General features: G+C 40.2%; 1 protein-coding gene and 1 non-coding gene across 10 annotated transcripts in view; both read right to left on the bottom strand.

The window, feature by feature from the left end:
• The window catches only part of MARCHF8 (membrane associated ring-CH-type finger 8), a 134117-nt gene that overhangs the window by 49460 nt on the left and 60667 nt on the right, over positions 1–23990 (bottom strand). For 4 of the 9 annotated variants that reach the window (XM_066243829.1, XM_066243828.1, XM_066243823.1 and 1 more), the window contains exons 2-3: positions 9287–9466; positions 5967–6017 (exon numbers count right to left, since the gene is read on the bottom strand). The exons of 1 other annotated variant lie outside the window; for it this stretch is intronic. In XM_066243829.1, the coding sequence (XP_066099926.1) occupies positions 5967–6017; positions 9287–9388 (153 nt within the window). In that variant the 5' untranslated portion in view covers positions 9389–9466. Of the gene's footprint in view, positions 1–5966; positions 6018–9286; positions 9467–10098; positions 10195–11113; positions 11184–23990 lie in introns of all 9 variants that reach the window. 4 more of the 9 variants (XM_066243826.1, XM_066243824.1, XM_066243825.1 and 1 more) reach the window with 2 other exon arrangements.
• Positions 17658–17733, bottom strand: TRNAD-GUC (transfer RNA aspartic acid (anticodon GUC)). The gene has a single exon. It is a non-coding gene; the product is annotated as a tRNA-Asp (tRNA).

Genomic DNA, 23990 nt, shown 5'->3' with positions numbered 1-23990 from the left:
AACAAAAGCCCAGGGCCAGATGGCTTCACAAGTGAATTCTATCAAATATTCAAAGAAGAACTAACTCCTATCCTTCTCAAGCTCCTTTTATGAGGCGAGCATTATTCTGATTCCAAAACCAGGCAAAGACAAAAGAAAAAAAGAAAATTATAGGTCAATATCCCTGATGAATTTAGATGCTAAAATCCTCAACAAAATATTAGCAAACCAGACCAGCAATACATGAAAAAAATCATACATCATTATCAAGTGGGATTTATTCTGGGAGGCAAAGCTGGTACAATATTTGTAAATCAATCAATGTTATTCATCACATAAACAAAAGGAAGGAGAAAAACCATATGATAATTTCAATAGATGCAGAAAAAGCATTTGATAAAATCCAGCACCCATTTATGATCAAAACTTTCAGCAAAGTAGGAATACAAAGCCATCTATGACAAACCCACAGCCAACAACATAGTCAATGGGCAAAAGTTAAAAGCAATCCTCTTAAGATCAGGAACAAGGCAGGGGTACCCCCTTTCACTACTCTTATTCAACATAGTTCTGGAAGTCTTAGCCACAGCAATCAGACAAGAAGAAATAAAAGGCATCCAAATTGGAAAAGTAGTAAAACTATCATTATTTGCAGATGATATGACATTGTATCTAGAAAACCCTAAAGTCTCAGTCAAAAAACTACTAGACCTGATAATTGAATTCAGCAAGGTGGCAGGATATAAAATTAAAACTCAGAAATCAGAGACATTTCTATACCCCAACAATGAACTGTCAGAAAGAGAAATTAAGGAAACAATCCCCTTCACTAGTGCAACAAAAAAAATAAAGTACCTAGGAGTAAATTTAAGCAGGGAGATTAAAGAATTGTACTCGGAAAATTATAAAACATTGAAAAAAGAATTCAAGGAAGATACAAACAAGTGGAAGCATATACCGTGTTCATGGTTGGAAAGAATAAACATCCTTAAAATGTCTACATTACCCAAAGCAATTTATAAATCAATGCAATACCAATTTAAATACCAATGACATACTTCAAAGATATAGAAAAAATATTCCAAAAATTTAAGTTTATTTATTTATTTATTTTTAATTTATTTATTCATTTTTAGAGAGGAGAGAGAGAGACAGAGAGAGAAGGGGGGAGGAGCTGGAAGCATCAACTCCCATATATGCCTTGACCAAGCGAGCCCAGGGTTTCGAACTGGCAACCTCAGCATTCCCAGGTCGACGCTTTATCCACTGCACCACCACAGGTCAGGCTATTCCAAAAATTTATATGGAAGCAAAAAATAGCCTCAGCAATCTTGAAAAAGAATAATAAAGTGGGTGGTATCACACTTCCTGATATCAAGTTATATTATAAGGCCATTGTACTCAAAACAGCTTGTTACTGGCATAAGAACAGGCATATAGATCAATGGAACAGAACAGAGAACCCAGAAATAAACCCACACTCTTATGGACAACTGATATTTGACAAAGGAGGTAAGAGCATACAATGGAGTAGACACAGCCTCTTCAACAAATTGTGTTGGGAAAATTGGACAGCTACCTTAAAAAAAATGAAACTAGACCACCAACTTACACTATGCACAAAAATAAACTCAAAATGGATAAAAGACTTAAATGTAAGCCGTGAAACCATAAGCATGTTAAAGGAAACATAAGCAGTAAGCTCTCCGATATCTCTCTTGCAGAAATATATTTGCTGATTTATCTCCACGGGCAAATAAAATAAAAGACAGGATAAACAAATGGGACTATATCAAACTAAAAAGCTTTTGCACAGCTAAAGACAATAAGAACAGAATAAAAAGACAAACTACACAATGGGAGAACATATTTGAAAATACATCTGACAAAGGGTTAATAACCAAAATTTACAAAGAACTTGTAAAACTCAACAGCAGGAAGATAAGCAATCCAATCAAAAAATGGGCAAAAGAAATGAATAGACATTTCTTCAAAGAGGACATACAGATGGCCAATAGGCATATGAAAAAATGCTCAACATCATTAATCACTAGAGAAATGCAAATTAAAATCACAATCAGATATCACCTCACATCTATCAGAATGGCGCTCATCAACAAAACACCACAGAATCAGTGCTGGCAAGGATGTGGAGAAAAGGGAACCCTCCTGCACTGCTGTTGGGAATGCAGACTGGTGCAGCCACTGTATAAAACAGTATGGAGATTCCTCAAAAAATTAAAAATCGAACTGCCTTTCGACCCAGCTATCCCACTTTTAGGAATATACCCCAAGAACACCATAGCACTGTTTCAAAAGAAGAAATGCACCCCCATGTTTATGGCAGCATTGTTCACAATAGCAGAGATCTGGAAACAGCTCAAGTGTCCGTCAGTGGACAAGTGGATTAAAAAGTGGTACATATACACAATGGAATACTATGGGGCCATGAAAAAGAAGGAAATCTTACTTTTTGCGACAACATGGATGGACCTGGAAACTATTATGTTAAGTGAAATAAACCAGGCAGAAAAAGAAAAATATCATATGACCTCACTCATTTGAGGAATCCAATGAACAATGTGAACTGAGGAACAGAATTGAGACAGAGGAGAGATCAAAGGGACCAGAGGAAAAGAGAACAGAGGGAAAGGGAATGATAGGATGGGATAAAGCTGAGGGAAGGGGGGAGGGCAAAATGGGAAGGGGGCAAGGAAGATTTTGAGGGGAATATGGTGGAGGGGGGATGCATTCGGGGCAACACTAGAATCTATGTAAACACAATAAATTAAAATTAATAACAAATATTTGCACAAAAAAAATAGAAGAGATCAGTATTTGCAGATGATGTGATACTGTACATAGAGAACCATATGATTCCATAAACAAACTACTAGAATTGATACATGAATTCAGTAAAGTACCAAGGTTCAAAATATCCAGAAATCAGTTGCATTTTCATACAACAATAATGAAGTATCAGAAAGGGAAAATAAGAAAACAATCCCATTTAAAATGGCAACAAGAAGAAATAAACCCAGGAATAAATTTAACCAAGGATTGAAAAGACCAGTACTCCGAAAATTGTAAGACACTAAAGAAAGAAATTGAAGAAGATACAAGTGAAAGCATACACAATGTTTATAGATAGAAAGAATTAACATAATTAAAATGTCCATACTGGCCCTGACTGGGTGGTTCACTGGATAAAGCATCGTCCTGGTGCACTGAGGTTGTAGTTTCAATCCCTGGTCACAGCACATATTAGAAGCAATCAATGAGTGCACAACTAAATGGAACAACTAAGTGGGACAATGAGTTGATGCCTCTCTCAATTAATAGAAATTAAAAAAAATAAAAATAAATAAAATGTCCATACCGCCCAAAGCAATCTGTAGGTGCAACACAGTTCCTATCAAGATACCAATGGCATGTTGCACAGAATCAGAATATCCAAAAATGTATATGGAGCCACAAAAGACCCTGAACAGACTCAGCAATGTTGAGAAAGAAGAACAAAGTTGAAGGTATCATACTATCTGATATCAAACTATACAGTAATCAAAACAGCATGGTCCTGGCATTATAAACAGACATATATATCAATGGAACAGAATAGAGAGCCCAGAAATAAACCCATGCCTTTTTGGTCAATTAATATTTGACACAGGAGGCAACATACAATGGGGTAAAGATACTCTATTAATAAATGGTGCTGGGAAAATTGGACAAACACATGCAAAAAAATGAAACTAGACGATCCGGTTACACCATATACAGGAATAAATAGAAAATGAATAAAAGACTTAAATGTAAGATTCAAAATCATAAAACTGCTAGAAGAAAACAAAGCAGTAAAATCTGACATTTCTCTTAGGAGTATTTTTTCTAATATATCTACTTGGGCAACTGAAACAAAAGAAAAAGTTAACACATGGGACTACATTAAATTAAAAAGTGTCTGCACAGCAAAGAAAACCAACAACAAAACTAAAAGACATGAGAGAATATATTTGCCAATTATACATCTGATAAAGGGTCAATATTTAAAATTTATAAAGAACTCATAAAACTTAACACCAAATGATCCAATTAAAGAATGGGCAAGCAACCTGAATACACAGTTCTCCTAAGACATATAGATGGCCAATAGACATATGAACACTAATCACCTGGATACCATACATTTTAAAGACAGGTAAGCTGCCACCATCCTAGTAGCTTCTTGCAGTCCTGTCTAAAATGCCTGTTTCCTTCTCTGAAAGCCAAGTGTGGTTTCTGAGGCTACAATGAAACACAGGAACTTCAAATAAACACCGTAACACTCAATCACCTTCAAACAAAATCTAGATGAGACATTTTTTAAAAGCTGTTCTCAACTCTGATTTCACAAGGCAGAACCAGCAAGCGGTAGAGTGCAGGAGCATAATGCAGACTACAGGTGACTAAGGGGAGCACAACCAGTGCTGAACCCAGCTGGAGGCTCAGACGGCAGAAAGTCTGACAAGAGACAATTGAGATTTTCGGTGACATAAAGCATGCTCCTAGTTTGACCTTCCTTTGTATCTTCTATCTCAAGGGTATGAAACATCTGTTTAAGTATGTCTGCTACATGGAAGATAAAAATTTTATGCATCTTGCTCTAAAAGTGGCCTCTAACAACAGGCTTATTTTACAAACACTACAAGAAAGAACTGCATTCTCAAAAACAACATTCTCCTTCCCAGTAGTGCTGTCTGCCTGCCCCCAGCCCCATTTCACTGATTCATGCCCTATAGAGAGGTACATTTTGAAACAAAACTTCATACCAGGAAGTTATATAAGCACACATCACTCACTCACTCACTCCTGAGACTTTCCTTTGATCCCAGTTACTGTGTAGGAAGCCTTGCTTTGAAAATGAAAGAGGCCCAAATTTTCTTGGAACTGCTCTGTGGCAGAAGGCGTTGAGACTTTTATAGTTCCCCTTCTCCTAAAGGTGTTAATGTGGGGCCAAAACTGCTTTTAAAGAAAATTCCAACCCCATTTACAGAAAAGCTCAATGTTTGTGGCCATGTTTGTTTTCCTCATCATTTTATGCCCACACCTGGAACTCAGTACCTGGCACAAAGAATATACAATACAAATGTACATAAAAAAGAAAAAAGGAAAAAGGCAAAGTTTTTATTAGATTCTTAATTTTCACACCTAGGTGAAAGTTACTTTAAAGCATAGAGTTGTGTAATCAAGTTGTAACAGCTGCCATCAATCACTCAGGAGCATCAGAGGCTCCCGCTCAGTCCTCCTTTCCTAACCACCTTCTAGCTGGGCTGGTCTATGACCCAGAGTGACCAGTGAGAGGTAAGCAGGAGTCAGTCAGCAGATGGGGCTTCTGGAAAAGCTTCTGTCTTCCTCCTGAAAAGGTCACTCTCATCTGACACAACCCTCCACCCTTCACCATTTCATTCCTGCCAGGGCCACAGATCCCACCTGAAGACCATGAAGTACTAAGCATAAGGATGACAAAGTGCTAAGGAAGATAGCACAGAGAGAATAGAAAGTGCCCCGGGTTCCTGATAACCTCTATTAGCAACTGCACCAGCCTTGGACCATCTATCTACCTCTTGACATCTTGTCATTGGAACCATATAAATCTGTAATTGTTTAAGTCACCAGGGTTGGATTTTTGTTACTACCAGTTAAATACATTCCTAATTGAGGTGACAGATTCTCTGGTGACTCCTTAAGATTTCTTTTACCTGAAAGTAAATGATTTCTACTGGAAGAAATAGGGTTGTCTTCTATTAGTCACTGCCCTCAACACACACTTAAAGAGTTTACCTCACTAGAAAAACATCACTGCCATACATCCTACTGTATGGTTCCAGAGCAGATTAAAGAACTGTATCAAGAAGTTTATGTCTTTAAAAGAAGAGTATAAATACCTACAAGGTTAAGAATACAAAAACCTCAGGCTACAAGAATAACATATTTCAGTGGCACTCTACCTTTGAACTGCTACTTGAACGACTTATGGAATGTCCCAAAGTCTTGTCATTCTGCAAGAAAACCAAACAGGTGATTAAAAAACATGCAAAGAACATGTAACTAATTGGTTTGAGCATGGCCGGGAGCTGAGGATAGCTTGGTTGGTCTGAATGCATCAGCCTAAGGCACAAAAAATAGCTTGGGAGTCTGCCTTACTATATCTTCCTCCCTCTAACCTGGAAAACAAAACAAAAATAAACAACGGTTCTAAGGATGCTCTAGGACATAAAAACCATATAAAAAAGAACCAGTCAGAAATGAAGAATATAATATCTGAAAATGAAGCATACAATAGAAGAAAACAACAGCAAATTAAATGATAAGGATCAATCAGCAATTTAGACAACAAGGGAAGAGTAAGTACCTAAGCAGAGAAAAAAAAGAAAAAAGAATTTTAAGAAATGAGGAAAGTCTAACGCAGTGGTCCCCAACCTTTTTTGGGCCACGGACCGGTTTAATGTCAGAAAATATTTTCACGGACCGGCCTTTAGGGTGGGATGGATAAATGTATCACATGACCGAGACAAGCATCAAGAGTGAGTCTTTTTTATTTATTTTTTACAGAGACAGAGAGTCAGACAGACAGGAACAGAGAGATGAGAAGCATCAATCATTAGTTTTTCGTTGCCCATTGCGACTCCTTAGTTGTTCATTGATTGCTTTCTCATATTGCCTTGACCACGGGCCTTCAGCAGACTGAGTAACCCCTTGCTGGAGCCAGCGACCCTGGGTCAAAGCTGGTGAGCTTTTTGTTCAAGCCAGATGAGCCCATGCTCAAGCTGGCGACCTCGGGATCTTGAACCTGGGTCCTTCCACATCCCAGTCTAACACTCTATCCACTGCGCCACCACCTGGTCTGGCAAGAGTGAGTCTTAGACGGATGTAACAGAGGGAATCTGGTCATTTTAAAAAACATAAAACATCGTTCAGACTTAAATATAAATAAAATGGAAATAATGTAAGTTATTTATTCTTTCTCTGCGAACCGGTACCAAATGGCCCACGGACCGGTACTGGTCCGCGGCCCAGGTGTTGGGGACTACTGGTCTAAGGGACCTCTGGAACAACATCAAGTGTACCAACATCCACATCATAGGGGTACTGAAAGTAGAAGAGACTGAGAAATGGACCGAGTATCTGTTTAAAGAACTAATGGCTGAAAACTTCCCTAACCTGGTGAAGAAAAAAGACACACAAGTCCAGGAAGCAGAAAGAATCCTTAACAAGATGAATGCAAAGAGGCTCACACCAAGACACATCATAACTAAAATGGCAAATGCTAAAGACAAAGAGAGAATCTTTTTTTTAAAATATTTTTAAAGGTTTTTTTTGTTTGTTTTTTAATTTTTTTATTCATTTTAGAGAGGAGAGAGAAAGGGAGAGAGAGAGACAGAGAGGGGGAGAGAGAGAGAGAGAGAGAGAGAGAGAAGGTGGGGAGGAGCTGGAAGCATCAACTCCCGTATGTGCCTTGACCAGGCAAGCCCAGGGTTTCGAACCGGCGACCTCAGCATTTCTAGGTCAATGCTTTATCCCCTGCGCCACCACAGGTCAGGCGAGAATCTTAATAGTAGCAAGAGAAAGACAGTTACCTATAAAGGAGCTCCCATAAGGCTGTCAGCTATTTCTCAACAGAAATACCTTATATTTCAGGCCAGAAAGGATTGGCATAAAATATTACAAGTAATTAAAAACAAGAATCTACAACCAAGACAGCTTTATCTATTAAGGCTGTCATTTAAAACTGAAGGCAAGGCCCTGGCCGGTTGGCTCAGCGGTAGAGCGTCGGCCTAGCGTGCGGAGGACCCGGGTTCGATTCCCGGCCAGGGCACATAGGAGAAGCGCCCATTTGCTTCTCCACCCCTCCGCCGCGCCTTCCTCTCTGTATCTCTCTTCCCCTCCCGCAGCCAGGGCTCCATTGGAGCAAAGATGGCCCGGGCGCTGGGGATGGCTCTGTGGCCTCTGCCCCAGGCGCTAGAGTGGCTCTGGTCGCAACATGGCGACACCCAGGAGGGTCACAACATGGCGACGCCCAGGATGGGCAGAGCATCGCCCCCTGGTGGACAGAGCGTCGCCCCTGGTGGGCGTGCCGGGTGGATCCCGGTCGGGCGCATGCGGGAGTCTGTCTGACTGTCTCTCCCTGTTTCTAGCTTCAGAAAAATGCAAAAAAAAAAACAAACAAAACAACAAAAAAACAAACAAACAAAAAAAAAAAACTGAAGGCAAAATAAAGAGTTCCAAATATTAAAAACTCTTTAAAGGAGTTCATTACCATCAAACCAACATTGCAAGAAATATTAAAGGGCCTGCTTTAAGAAGAAGAGCTCGACTGGCAGTAGCACAGTGAATAGTGTCAGCCTGGGATGCTGAGAACTCAGGTTTGAAACCCTGAAGTTGCTGGCCTGAGCATGGGCTCACCAGCTCAAGCTAGAGCTTGAGTGTGGGATCATAGACATGACCCCATGGTCTCTAGCATGAGCCCAAAGGTCGCTGGCTTGAGCAAGGTCAAGACACGTATGAGAAAGCAATCAATGAACTAAGGTGCTGCAACTATGAGTTGATGCTTCTCGCCTCTCTCCCTCCCTGTCTGTCCCTAAACCCAAACTCCTTAACTTTTCCAACTCCCTATCTTGCCACTATCCAATTCAATCTTTATGTCCCAGTTAATCCTATTTTAATCTCTTCAAACTCACTGTGCTCTATCCTTTGGTCTTTCAGAATGTACTATATCCCCCAACTGGGACATACTATCATTCTCCTGGCTAACTCCAGGTAACTGCTCAGGTTCTCCATGTAAATGCTCTTTTCTCCAGGAAGCCATTGGGCTGGAATTAGGTGGTCCTGAACTTCCTTCATCACTGATCTCTTTGAACTCGAATTGTTTGAAAGACCAAATCAAGAGCTATACAAGGGCAAAGATAACTATGAAATTCTTGCAACAAGGCGAGACTAGTATGTACGAAACATTCATACATTTTTGTTCAAATAAATTTATCTTTTGCACATATTCTGAGAATCCAAAGAACCTGCTCAGCGATTCACCAGATATAAACAGGTAGATTTAACCAATGAAGATAAATAAGTCACGCATATCCATGACAGAATAAATTAATACCAAAATCTGAAAACCTATAGAAAATCTAGGCACCTACAGAAAAGACAATTTCTAAGCTTTTTAGTATCTAACCAGAGAAAAGCCTTGCTCTTCCAAACTTCTCCTTTTAGACCATATATAATAAAAACAACACAAATAAGTAAACTAAAATGGGTGTTTTTCCATTACCTGCTCTTCCCTCTCCTTTTCTTTGGTCTTACTCCTGTATACTCTAGCAGAGGTGGCATCCTGGGAGGGAATGGCAGAGATCTGATGCAGTAGCATGCTCATCCCAGCCTCCTGCCTGGCCGTCTTCTTTACAGAGGAGCGTCTCTAGTGGTAGAGTCATTTTGGGCCATGGACTTGAAGCTGAGAAAGAGAAGATAGAACTGAGCTAAAGCACTTCTCATATTTCCAACAGTGAAATTAGAATTTTATATTTAAGTAAAGTTACAACATCAGACACAAATACTTGAAAACTAGAAGATGAATAAATGTGGGAAAATCGTAACAGTTTTCTCAAGTAATAAAATGGGAGCACCTGAAAGAGGCTGTTGGACTCCATATACGTGTAATCAGGTGTTAATTTTCCATTGGCTACTTAGGTTTTAAGCACAGCAGTATCATCCTTTGTTATAAGAATATTTTTGAAGTTAAAATTTTTTCTTGAATGAGCACTCATCCTGATGTAAGCAGCGATCTTTCCTTAAAACTGCTACCCTTGAGTCCATATAATGGTAAGATTAAAGGTTAAGAAGTATAAAATAAATTTAAGAAATCTGTACTGTATGCATAACCTTTTAAAAGTCTAGACTCTCTAGACCAGTTAGTTATTGGCCAACTTTTCCTGTAAAAAGTCAAATATTTAGTTGTAACAAGTCTGGCCCATGATGCCAGAGCCTGATTTGTTACAACCACGTACTCAATTCTGCTACTGCAGCATCAAGGCAGCTATGGCAAATGTATAAACGAGTGAGAATGGTTATGTTCCAGTGACTTACAAAAACAGCAGACTGGATTTGACCCATGTGGCTGTAGTTTGCTAACCTCTGTTCTGCAGGATTTTTCAGAGAAGATGAGGGTCATGATGGACATTCCTGGGACCATGAAAAGGCAAAAGAACAGTTTCTAAATAAGCTATCCTCAGGGATTCTAGGCACCCCAGCTTTTTTCTAGTTTTCTCCTATATTTCTCCCAAGTGCCTGGTAATTGTAAGGTGTATTTTCTTTCTCTGTTCCCCCAATCCGACTGAGATCTACCAAACTGTTTATAAAATTAAATAAATATAAATTATCCAAATTATACATAAGGTTTAACATAGTCATGTTTTGTGCACTTCAAATTTTATCAAAGGATAGAATGACTCTCTAACTTGGGGGTTTTCATTTGTGAACCATGTACTGAGGGGCAGGATGGTAGGAAGGGATGGGATACAGGGCCATTTATTCCACTTCTCCCAAAACTCTGCTCTGCACCAAAGGTGTTTGTGAGGTTGGTCCCATTTCTGACAGCATTACTAACCAAGCTGAAGAGCAAACGGACTCAAATGAAATTCCTTCATAAGACTCTGCTAAACAAGCAACAGGAAGAAACAAGAAACTGAAAGGAATCAACACATATGGAAAAATGAGCTAAAAGAATATTCTGTTTTTACAAGTCTAGATTTATAATTGGTGGGGAACCACTGATAACCAACAAAACAGGAAAACAGACTTATGTATTATAATAAATAATAAATGGAATGTTCATTTTTGGATATTATACATCATTCACTATATTTCTACCCTTTGATGAAGGAGACACAAGATGGAGCGACATGCCAAACAAATGGTCTGCATATATGTGTTCACATAACACAAGACAAGAGGCACTTAGTTACTGCTGAGTTGTTTTATACTCTTTGGGAGATCACTATAGTCAGTGGTGAGCAGCTTTTCATGACTAATGCTTTGAAGTCCTCTGTCACAGATGGCAAACACCATGTGCCCAGAGCCGCACCACATATCATGCCAATACCTGCCTTTGGTGCTTCTTGCAGTCATCATTGCTACATCTTTGCTGCATTTCCATGATAATCCTGGGAAAACTATGCCACAGAAACATAAATGTTATTAACCCGCTGCAGTTTTGAAAGACTCCTCCCCTTACAGCCACTTGAGCTGCTATTCTGATATGCACCTCCATCTCCAAGCAACAGAACTGAAAGTTTGCCTAAAGTAATCCCCCTCCTATGCTAGACATATTTAGGATAAAAGTGATAACTTTAAAAACAAAACGTTTTAAAACCACTGCTTACATGAAGGTTCATATGAAAAGTATAAAGGTGTTACTCATACTATTTCTTTGCATAATTTCCAAATATCTGTTCTATATCAATTCATCTTCAATTAGGAGCAATATTATACCTCTTCACTATGCCTAACAAATTAGGCATAAGGCCTTCAATTCCACTAATGCTAAAACTTGCAAAAGAAAACAAACCTAATATGAACATCCATATCAAGAACTCAACTGACTACACTGTTGTTAAGATTATGGAAATAGATACCCCATTTTCATGGTCAGAACACTTACTACTGTGAAGATGACAATTCTCTGCAAATTAATCTACAAATAAAGCACTCCCTATCAAAAACCAAGCTGACTTTGTAGAAACTGCAAAAGCTAATCCTAAAAGTCATATGGAAATCCTAGGGACACAACATGCCCAAAACAATCTTGGAAAAGGAACAAAATTGGAGAACTCACACTTCCCAATTTCAAAACTTACTACAAAGGAATAGTAATCAAGACAGTGTGGTAGTGAAATAAGGATAGATATTATAGATCAATAGAATAAAATTCAGAGTCAAAAAGTAAATCCATGTATACATGGTTAACTAATTTTTTTCAACAAGGTGCAAAGGCCATTCAATGGAGAAAAAAGAAGTCTTTTCAATAAATGGTGCTGGCATAACTGGATAGCCACATGCAAAAGAATTAATTCAGACCCCTGCCTTACATAAAGCAAAAAAATAAACTACACATCATCAAAATAAAAACTTTTGTGTTTCAACAGGTACCATCAAAAAAGTGAGAAGAGGTTCTTGTCAAGATGGTGGTGCAGACAAATGCAGTACTTGATCTTCCTAAAACCACATCAAAATTAAAACTAAACTGTAAAACAATTATTACTCATAAATGCCTGAAATCTAGCTAAACAGAAGTCCTACAACTAAGGATACAAAAAAAAGGCCAGGTCAAGAATGGTGAAAGGGCTGAAGGCATGGAATGAGCTGGTCACACACCCACGTGTAGTGTTAAAAATCTGGACGTATGGCCTGGCCTGTGGTGGCGCAGTGGATAAAAGCATCGACCTGGAATGCTGAGGTCGCCGGTTCGAAACCCTGAGCTTGCCTGGTCAAGGCACATATGGGAGTTGACGCTTCATGCTCCTCCCTCCTTCTCTCTCTGTCTCTTTCTCTCCTCTCTTCAAAATGAATAAAAAAATCTAAAAAAAAAAAACTTATTAAAAAAAAAATCTGGCTTCCAGTGCTAGAAAGAAAAATCCCCATAACTTTTGGCTATAAAAACTCACAGGGGCCTAATCAGGAGGTGGTGCAGTGGATAGTGTGTCAGACTGGGATGCAGAGGATCAAGGTTTGAAACCCTGAGGTTTCATCTGGGCTCATTCGGCTACAGCGTGGGCTCACCAGTTTGAGTGTAGGGTCTCTGGCTTGATCATGGAATCATAGACATGACCCCACAGCTGCTGGCTTGAGCCCAAGGTCTCTGGCTTGAGCAAGAGGTCACTCGCTCTGCTGTAGCGCCCTGGTCAAGGCACATATGAGAAAGCAATCAATGAACAACTAAGGTGCCGCAACAAAGAATTTGATGCTTCTCATCTCTCTCCCTTCCCATCTGTCAGTTCCTATCTCTCTCTCTCTCTATCTCTCTCTCTCTCTCTCTGTCAAAAAAACCCAAAAAACTCACAGGTATTGTGGCTGAGTGAGACAGAGAGCTGCCTGTGGAAGGGCCCACACACAGACTTACTTGGACTCGCTAGCTTTGAGCTCCAGCATGGGGGCAGCAGCACCAATGGCACCAGGGTCAAATGGGAAGAAAACTATCTGGTATCAAAGTGAGAGCTGAAGGGGCAGCTTTATCCCAGAGAGAAGTGCTGGCAGAGGCCATTATTCCTTTTGTGAGCACTCCCTCCACAAAGCTGGTAGGTAGGAACCATATTTGAGTCTCCATCAACCTGGCTATCACTGTTCACCAGCCCTGATGATTCCCTGAGACTCAGTTTCACCCAAAATTCAGGCCCACCCCAAGCCGTTCCCAGTGGCTTTTCCATACAAACAGCCTGTCTTGGCTCATTATTCGGACTTTCCTAAAATCACTCTAACAAGCATCATCAAGCCTCAGCAAGCCTCTAAGTGGCCACAGGCCAGGCACTAGATGCAGCTGGTTTTGGTTAACAGCTTGGCCTCTCCTGGGCACCTTTAAGCCCAACCCAAGTAACAGCCATCTGCACATTATTTTGTAGCTCATGCTCAGTGGCCCTGGGCATGGCACATGGGACAGCTGAATTTTGCCTGTACCTCCTAGGAGGCCTCAGAGCAGGTGTACCCAGTGGACAGCTTTAGACCACACAGAAGTACCACCCAACCATCTCCACAGGTGACACATTCAAGTGGCAGATTCAGTGAGCAACAGAGCCCTACTGAAGTAAGTCCTGCTCTATGGAGTGGGCCCCTGTACAGGTGATCCTCCATAGTGGTCAGAGCCAGTGCTCACAGTCAATCAGCCTGAAAGTAAATCCCTCCCATTGAGGTGCCAACAGCAATCAAGACTCAACTACAACAGGAGGGTGTACACAGCCCACACAGGGAGGGCATCCCTGGAGTACCCAGTTTGGGTGATTGGGAAGGCTATGCCACTGGACCTTACAACCCACCTACTACATAAGGACACTCTACCAAGCCTGAGAGACGCAGCAGCTCTACCTAATACAACAAACACAAGGAGGCAGCCAAAATGAGGAGACAAGGAAACATGTCCCAAATGAAAAAGCAAAACAAACTTCTAGGAAAAGAACTAAACAGAACGGACACAAGCAAGTTACTAGATGCAGAGCTCAAAACACTGGTTATAAAGGTGCTCAGTGAACTTAGAGGGAGAGTAGATGAACTTAACTTCAATAAGGAGACAGGAAACATAAAAATGAAAACAGAAAACAAAACAAAACAAAACCAGCTAGGAATGAAGACTACACTAACTAAAATGAAGACTATCTTACAGGGTATCAATAGAACAGATGAAACAGAGAATCAAATCAAAGATCTGGAACATAAGAAAACAGAAAACACCCAGTCAGACTGGCAAAAAAAAAAAAAAGTACCCCCCAACACCACCACCAAATGAGTCTAGTATAAGGAGCATCTGAAACAGCTTCAAACATACCAACATTTGCATCACGGAGGTGCTGGAAAGAGCAAGGAACTGAAAACCTATGTGAGAAAATAATGACAAAAAACCTCCCTAACCTGATGAAGGAAATGTATACACAAGTCCAAGAAGCACAGAGAGTCGCAAACAAGATGAACCCAAAGAGGCCCACACCAACACATATCATAATTAAAATGCCAAAGGTTCAAGACAAAGAGAGAACCTTTAAAGCACCAAGAGAAAAACAGTCATCTACAACGGAACTTCCATAAGACCGTCAGCTGTTCTCAACAAAAATTTTGCAGGCCAGAAGGGATTGGTAAGAAATATTCAATGTGATTAAAAGCAAAGACCTACAACCTACTCAGGTTCTCAGATTACTCTACTCAGAAAAGCTATAATTTAGAATCAAAAGACAAATAAAGAACTTCCCAGATAAGAAAAAGCTAAAGGAGCTCATCACCATCAGACCAGTATTGTAAGAAATGATAAAGGGGCTTCTTTAAAAAGAAAAAATAAAAGATAAAAAATATGAATACTATAATGGCAATAACAACATATCAACAATTACTTTAAATGTAAATGGAATAACTCCAAACAAAAGACACAGGGCAGCTGAATGGATAACAAAAGACTCACTTCAGACAGAAAGGCACGCAGACTGAAAGTGAAGGGATAAAAAGAGATATTTCATGAAAATGGAAACAACAAATAAGCTGGGTAGCAATACTTATACCAGACAAAATAAACTTAAAAAAAAAGTCTATTTAACACTGGACAAAGAAGGACCCAGCAATTATACTTCTGAATATTTATCTTCCAAAACACTAAATCAAAAAAACATACACCCCTATCTATGTTCAATGCAGCATTATTTACAATAACCAAGATGTATGGAAGTAACCTAAGTGCCCATCAATAGATGAATGCATAAAGACATGGTGCATATATACAATGGAATATGACTCAGCCATAAAAAAGAATGAAATCTGGTCATCTGTAACAATATGGATGGAACTAGAGAGTACTAGATTGTGTTGAGTGAAATAAGTCAGACAAAGGAAAACAAATGCCATATGATTCCAGTTATATGTGAAATCTAAAAAAAACTCCAAAATAAACGAACAAGCAGAACAGAAACAAGACTGAGAGATGCAGAGAACATTTTGATGGTTACCAGGTGGGTGGGGAGTAGGGGAATGGGTGAAAAAGATGAAAGGATGAAGCACAGGCTGGTAGTTACAGAGTCATCACGGGGATGTAAAGTACAGCATAGGGAAGATAGCCAATAATATTGTACTAACTATGTATGGTACCAAAAGGGTACTCGATTTAACAGGGTGATCACTTACTGAATTATATAATGTCTAATCACAAGGTTGTACACCTGAAACTAATAGAATATTCTATGTCAACTATAATTTTAAAAAATGGGAAATCATTGGCCCTGGCCGGTTGGCTCAGCGGTAGAGCGTCGGCCTGGCGTGCAGGGGACCCGGGTTCGATTCCCGGCCAGGGCACATAGAAGCGCCCATTTGCTTCTCCACCCCCACCCCCCTCCTTCCTCTCTGTCTCTCTCTTCCCCTCCCGCAGCCAAGGCTCCATTGGAGCAAAGAGGGCCCGGGCGCTGGGGATGGCTCCTTGGCCTCTGTCCCAAGTGCTAGAGTGGCTCTGGTCGCGGCAGAGCGACGCCCTGGAGGGGCAGAGCATCGCCCCCTGGTGGGCAGAGCAACGCCCCTGGTGGGCGGGCCGGTGGATCCCGGTAGGGCACATGCGGGACTCTGTCTGACTGTCTCTTCCCTGTTTCCAGCTTCAGAAAAATACAAAAAAAAAAAAAAAAAAAAAGGGAAATCATTTAGTGAAGAAACTGAAAAGAAAATCATAGAATAATTTTTTTTTGCAAATCATTTAATAAGGGACTTGTATCTAGAAAGATAATAGACCGTTACAACTCAATAATAAAAAGCCCAATGAGAAACAGATTGCTCAACATCATTACTCAACAGACTGTAAATCAAAACTATGAGATGTCCACTTATGAATAACTAAGATAAGTGCTGGAAACAATGTGGAGAAATTAAAACCCTCATTCAGCATCATGGGAATGTATATAGCCAGCCGTTTTTGAAAAAGTCTTGTTCTTTCTCAAAATATTAAATATAGAGACACCATATGACCCAGTAATTTTATTTCTAGATATATGCACATCCAAAAAGATGAAAGTATATGACCACATAAAAACATATTGATTGCTCATAGCCAAAAACAGAAATAACTCAAATATCCACAAAAAGATAAAAGGATAAATAAAAATGTTATGTATATCAGTTTTTCAGCTGCCAGTCTACAGACTGATGCTTTTGCCAAAAATTTCATACCAGTTCACAAAAGAGTTAACCACCCTGATGTAGTATGAAGATTACAGATTCCTTCCTACAACATTAGGGTGCTCAACTCTTTCATAAACCAGAATGAATTTTCTGGTGGACAGGCACTGGTACACAGACCAGTAGTTGAAAAACACTAATGTATACAATGAAATATTATTCATCAATAAAAGGAATAAAATATGAATATATGCTACAACATGGATGAACTTTGAAAACATTATACTAAGAAATAAGAACTGCATATTGTATGATAATATTTGTATGAAGTCAAGAATATGCAAATTTATAGAGATCGAAAGTAGACTAGTGTTTGCCAAAGGTTGGAGTAGGAATAAAAATGAGGAGAAATGGCTAAAAAGATTTCTTTTTAGAGCAATAAAAATATTCTAAAATTTATTATGGTGACAGTTGTATGTCTTCCCCCCCCCCCCCGTATTTTTCTGAAGCCGGAAACGGGGAGAGACAGTCAGACAGACTCCCGCATGCGCCCAACCGGGATCCACCCGGCACGCCCACCAAGGGGGCGACGCTCTGCCCACCAGGGGGCGATGCTCTACCCCTCCGGGCATCGCTCTGTTGCGACCAGAGCCACTCCAGCGCCTGGGGCAGAGGCTGAGGAGCCATCCCCAGCGCCCGGGCCAACTTTGCTCCAGTGGATCCTTGGCTGCAGGAGGGGAAGAGAGAGACAGAGAGGAAGGAGAGGGGGAGGGGTGGAGAAGCAGATGGGCGCTTCTCCTGTCTGCCCTGGCCGGGAATCGAACCCGGGACATCTGCACGACAGGCCGACGCTCTACCACTGAGCCAACCGGCCAGGGCCTGTATAAGTCTTATGTATGCTAAGAGCCACAGAACTGTACACTTTATTTTTTATTTTTTTATTTTTTTACAGAGACAGAGAGAGGGATAGATAGGGATAGACAGGAATGGAGAGAGATGAGAAGCATCAATCATCAGTTTTTCGTTGCGACACCTTAGTTGTTCATTGATTGTTTTCTCCTATGTGCCTTGACCATGGGGCTACAGCAGACCAAGTAACCCCTTGCTCGAGTCAGTGACCTTGGGTCCAAGCTGGTGAGCTTTGCTCAAACCAGATGAGCCCACGCTCAAGCTGTCAACCTCGGGGTCTCGAACCTGGGTCCTCGGCATCCCATTCCGACGCTCTATCCACTGCGCCACCGCCTGGTCAGGCAGAACTGTATACTTTAAATGAGTGGGTTATAATGGATATGCACTATATCTCAATAAAGCTGTTTAAAAGAAAAATATGGAAATAATATAGATTAAGACAGATAAAATTATATTTTTCCTCTGTGTTTTCCCTAATATAATTTTTCTGAGTGAAATGGAGACAAGCCACTGTTTCCCTATCACTCTTTCAATTTTGAGAAAGGTAACAAGAAGAGTACAAAGTTAGAAATCAGAAATCTAAGTACTGACTGTATTAAATACTGTCATGTTTGTGGTAAATTTCAGTGACTGCGGTTCTTCATCTGTAAAACAGAAAGGTAATCCTGTCTACTCAGTCGCAACTTAGTGTAGAACTCAATAGCACTGTGTCCATGCACATGTTAGTAAGAGCTTCAGCATCAGCACCTTCTAGCCAGACTTTTCAGGCATCTGCAGTGGTTCTCCCTGCCTCACAGAAGCCAATTTGTTTTCCAGTACTATTTTCTATCTTGCTACAACTCAGTTTGACACAATATTTATATAATCGGGACCTCAAATTCTTTCTAGCATTTATTTAGGACCTCTAGCAGCATGACTGAGGGAAAGCAAAGTCGACAATGCTATCCCTATAAGGCAGTGGTTCTAAAAGTGTTCGCCCTAGAAGATTTCCAGGTGCACCCATGGTATTCCAGAGAAATACGTGCCTGTTGGGGACCAAAACACCAACAGGGTTTTTGGAGTTTAGATTTTTGGGGGACAGAGGTGTGGGGAATTGGCTGTAAGATGACAGTCTGTCCAACCCCCCACCTCACTAGCCTGACTAGGTTGCAAAAGGCTGTGTTAAGCTGTGGTGCTGGATTGTTTACACTACCCCCCATGTTCCTCGGAAAGACTGGAGGCAAGTTTCTTCTATCCTTTGTTTGGTGTAAGGTTAAGATGATATGTATGGTGGGAGTTTTCTGTACTCAACACAATTAAGAGTAAAAAGAGAGGAATTCTTCAATGTATTGATGAGGAAATGAGAGTTTGCCTTCAAATATATGCCCAAACACTGAAGAAATCGCTAGGACACATCAGGCTCATGTTTCTCATAAACACAAGAATGAAAAAACTTAAAACATTCGCACCGGGACCTGCTGAATTTACTAAATCTTACTAAGAATGTATCTATCTATCTATCTATCTATCTATATCTATCTATATATATATAAAAGATAACTTTTTGTCGTTTTTTTAAAATTTTTAACCCTTTATGAATTCTAAAAAGCTGTAACAAAAAAATGTAACATAAAAATGTTTTTTAATGTCAGAATAAATTTAATTTTGTCACATTTATTTTTTAATTACCATAAAAGCACGTTTGTACTTTATATACTTTTTCTTTAATATTTGACTTAATTATTATACATTTCTCAGAAATTTATATATAGTACGCCTACAATTATTTGTAGGATTTTAAATGCACCTTGACTTCAAAAAGTTTGAGAACCACTGCTATAAGGGGACAGATAGGAAGGTCTAATCCATATGACAACCAGTGTGGCTTAACAATCAAGCTGCTCTTTGTTTTCCAAGTGGTCAAATAAACAAAAGATTCTGTCCATTCCAGTAACAATTTCAGGGACAAAGATGCCAGTTGCAGACTCCCTGAGGGACAGTCAACCCAAGTCTGCATGCCTCCCAGCACCCTTGCTCAGAAGGTGCCAGGCTCCAGCAGTGCCCTGTTCTTCCCTACTGTGAGTTGTTGAAGCTTAACATACTGACTGCTACTCAGAATAAATAACTTTCAGTCAAGCCTGTCTCTATCAGAAGCCTGTTTCATATAAAAAATGAGAAGTCTGTGGACAGCAATGAGCAGACACAGCAAGAAAGAAAAACCAGGAGCAAGGAAACCAACTGTGACATACAGCACTGAATTATCAATGCCATCTTACAGGAGGAAACATGAGATGGAGAGAGACCATCTGAAAAAGAGGACCGACAAGATCTAGTCAGGAGTCTAAGCCATACCCTGGTTTTTAGATGTGCACTTACAGACTGAGACACCAGAGGAGTAGGGGACAAAAGAGGGCTCGCCAGGAGCACAAAGAGCTTGACAGGCCCATGGGAGACCCACAATATGCACAGCATGCTGTGACACTGGACACCCAGAGACAGAATCAGTTTTACAAGGAAAACTTTCAGAATCAGTCGTTAATGTCATCAGATGATATAAGCAAACGATAAAAGCCATTATCAACATAAAATTTTAAAACTTTTCAGAAAAGAGCAGTGGAGGTTTCCCAACTTTAATAAAGCGCCTCTCTTAATCAAAATTTAACATTATACTCAAGGCAAAACTCTTAGAGGAATTCTAATTAAACTTAAAAACAAAACAAGCACATTACCATTGCTATTATTTTAGTTTTCTGTCCTGCTGTGGTAAGACTTAGAAAGGGAACTTTATAGTACAATAGAAGAGTTAAAAGTCCAAAGGAATTTTCTAGGAACTAACAGAATCGATTAAAAACATTTGTATAAAATCAGTAAAGTATTCTAGTGCAAGAACAAAGTATATAACTGTGAAACGGAATAAAGGAAACCAATTTAAAATGAAGTCTGGAGGCCGGAAGAGGAAACCCCCCACCCCCGCACTACCACTCCATGTCAATTACAGACCTCAACAGAAATTTCACTTCAAAAGAAATTTCCTTGTCCAGCAACAAGCCCAGCTAATGTGAAACACTGTATCATCCTGAATCCTGCTTTCTTCCAAAGGACTTACATTCAAAGCAACCCTTCCCAACTTCCTCCTTTTCTCTATAAAGTTAATATGCCCCTCATTTTCTTGCTGGACTTGCCGGAGGGTTTCCTATAGCTTGTTGGTCCCAAATCGCAGTTTTTGACTCTCTCTGAATAAAACCTTTTTGCTGGTGAAATAACTGGCTGTTTTACTTTTTTGTATTTTTGACAGAGACATAGAGAGAGTCAGAAAGAGGGATAGACAGGGACAGACAGGAAGGGAGAGAGATGAGAAGCATCAATTCTTGGTTGCAGTAGTTTAGTTGTTCCTTGATTGCTTTCTCATATGTGCCTTGACTGCAGAGGGGGGTTCCAGCAGAGCAAGTGACCCCTTTCCCAAGCCAGTGACCTTGGGCTCAAGTTCACAACCTTGGGCTTCAAGACACCGACTTTTGGGCTCAAGCCAGCAACCATGGGGTCAGGTCTGTTATCCCACACTCAAGCCAGCAACCCCATGATCAAGCTCACCAGCTTCTTTTTGCTCAAACATGATGAATCCGTGCTCAAGCTGGCAACCTCAGGGTTTTTGAACCTGGGTCCTCTGCATCTCAGTCTGATGCTCTATCCACTGCGCCACTGCCTGATCAGGCTGGCTGTTTTGTTTTTAAGGTCAACAAAATACACCAGCATTCCCAAATACCAACAAAATAGAAAGTATAAAATAGAGACAAATGATATAAAACCTACTTAAGAACTTCTAATGAAAAACATACAGCCTGACTTGTGGTGGCACAGAGAATAAAGAATCAACCTAAAACGCTGAGCTCGCCAGTTCTAAACTCTAGCCTTCCCTGGTCAAGGCACTTACGGGAGTTGATTCTTTCTGCTCCTCCCCCCTCTGTCTCTTCTCTCAAAAATGAATGAATAAATAAAAAGAATTTTAAAAAACAAGAAGAAAAACATTCAATGATTTGGAGTATATGTGAATATGCAAGGAAGATGTGTTCTCCCCAAAGTAAAGCATATACCATATTTCTCCATGTATAAGATGCACCCTTTTTTCACAAATTTGGGGTCTAAATATTGGGTGCATCTTATATAGTGGTTGTAGTTCTTTTCTTTTTTACTTGCATTTCCTGCTTTTTTATGCTTGTTTTTGCACTCATTGTTGAAAACAGCGATTCGTCATCAGACCCAGATGAAGACAAGCTAATGGATGGGAGTTTTAACACTGATAAGGAGTTGCATATGAATTTTATGATGAATGAAACTTGAGTTCAATAACTTTATGTAATACAATTTTTTTCAAATTTCGGGCCCCAAAATTAAGGTGAGTCTTATACATGGGAGTGTCTTATACCTGGGGAAATACAGTTTTAATATAATTCCAACCGAAGACTATGCAAAATGTTTTTTTCAGGACAAAATTATTTTAAAAGTATGCATAAGAATGAGAGGATCAAATAAAACTACAGAATAAAAAGCAATAGGGAGACAAGTCTTATGAAATATTAAAACATTATAAGGGAATAATTATTATTAAGCAAGGTTGAATTACAAAACAGAGTCGAGAAACTGGTTAAATGATACAGAAAAGTATAAATAGCCAAGAAGCACAAAATTATAGGAAAGGAACAAGTTAATAAATTGTGTTGGGATAACTAGTTAACAATTTGGAAGAGAAAAAAATCGTTTAAGACTCATACTTCATTCATCAAAATAAATTGATGGATATAAAAATTAAATGTAAAAAAACCCTAAAAACAATAAAATACAATTGCAAATGAACACACTAAGAAAGTAAAGGGGCCTGACCAGGCAGTAGCACAGTGGATAGAGTGTCAGCCTGGGATGGAGAGGACCAGGTTCGAAACCCTGAGGCTTGAGCATAGGATCGTAGACATGACCCCACAGTTGCTGGTGTGAGCCGAAAAGGTTGCTAGCTTGAAGCCCAAAGGTCACTGTCTTGAATCGAAGGTTGCTGGCTTGAACCCAAGGTCACTGGCTTGAGCAAGGGGTCACTAGCTCAGCTGAAGCAACCTGGTCAAGGCACGTATAAGAAAGCAATCAATGAACAACTAAGGTGACACAATGAAGAATTGATGTTTCTCATCTCTCCCTTCCTGTCTGTCTGTCCTTATCTGTCCCTCCATCTCTTTCTCATTAAAATTAAAAAAAACTGAAGGGAAACTGATTTTTTGTATTTTTCTAAAGTTGGAAATGGGGAGGCAGTCAGAGAGACTCTTGCATGCGCCCAACCGGGATCCACCCGGCATGCCCACCGGGGGCGATGCTCTGCCCATCTGGGGCGTTGCTCTGTTGCAACCAGAGCCATACTAGCACCTGAGGCAGAGGCCATAGAGCCATCTTCAGCACCCGGGCCAACTTTGCTCCAATGGAGCCTTGGCTGCAGGAGGGGAAGAGAGAGACAGAGAGGAAGGAGAGGGGGAGGGGTGGAGAAGCAGATGGGTGCTTCTCCTGTGTGCCCTGGCCAGGAATCGAACCTGGGACTCTACCACTGAGCCAACTGGCCAGGGCGGGAAACTGATTTTTTAAGCATGGAATTAGCAGGTAAAAAATATCACAGAAGAAAAAGGGTTATGGAACAATTCCCTAATTAAAACTAAAAATAAACAGGCAAAAAAAAGACCAGAAAATATTTGTAGAATATAAGACAACATTAGTATCTTTTCTATATAAGAAGTTAAGACAGTATGACAAGGAGGTGGTTCAGTGGATAGTGTTGGACTGGGACACAGAGGACCCAGGTTCGAAACCCTGAGGTCGTCAGCTTAAGCACAGGCTTAATAGCTTCAAGCTAAAGGTTGCTGGCTTGAAGCCCAAGGTCACTGGCTTGAGCAAGGGGTTACTTGCTCTGCTGTAGCCCCCCAGTCAAGGCACATATGAGAAAGCAATCACTGAAAAACTAAGGAGTTACAACGAAGAATTGATGCTCCTTATCTTTCTCCCTTCCTATCTGTCCCTCTCTCTGACGTTTGTTTAAAAAAAAAAAAAAAAAAAAAAAAAGGAGTTAAGACAAATGGCTTTTAAGAAAGCATTAAAATCCCAATAAATGGGAGTGGGTGCACATGACCCCCGAGGCAGCCGCTCAGATCTGAGCCGATAGAGGCAGTCCCGGAGGTGGTCCAAATAGGCAAGCAGGCACACTTGAGCCCAACCAGGGC

The sequence above is a fragment of the Saccopteryx bilineata genome, chromosome 9 (assembly GCF_036850765.1).
Source record: "Saccopteryx bilineata isolate mSacBil1 chromosome 9, mSacBil1_pri_phased_curated, whole genome shotgun sequence".
NCBI classification, from domain to species: Eukaryota; Metazoa; Chordata; class Mammalia; order Chiroptera; family Emballonuridae; genus Saccopteryx; species Saccopteryx bilineata.
This window is presented reverse-complemented; position numbering and strand designations above follow the sequence as displayed.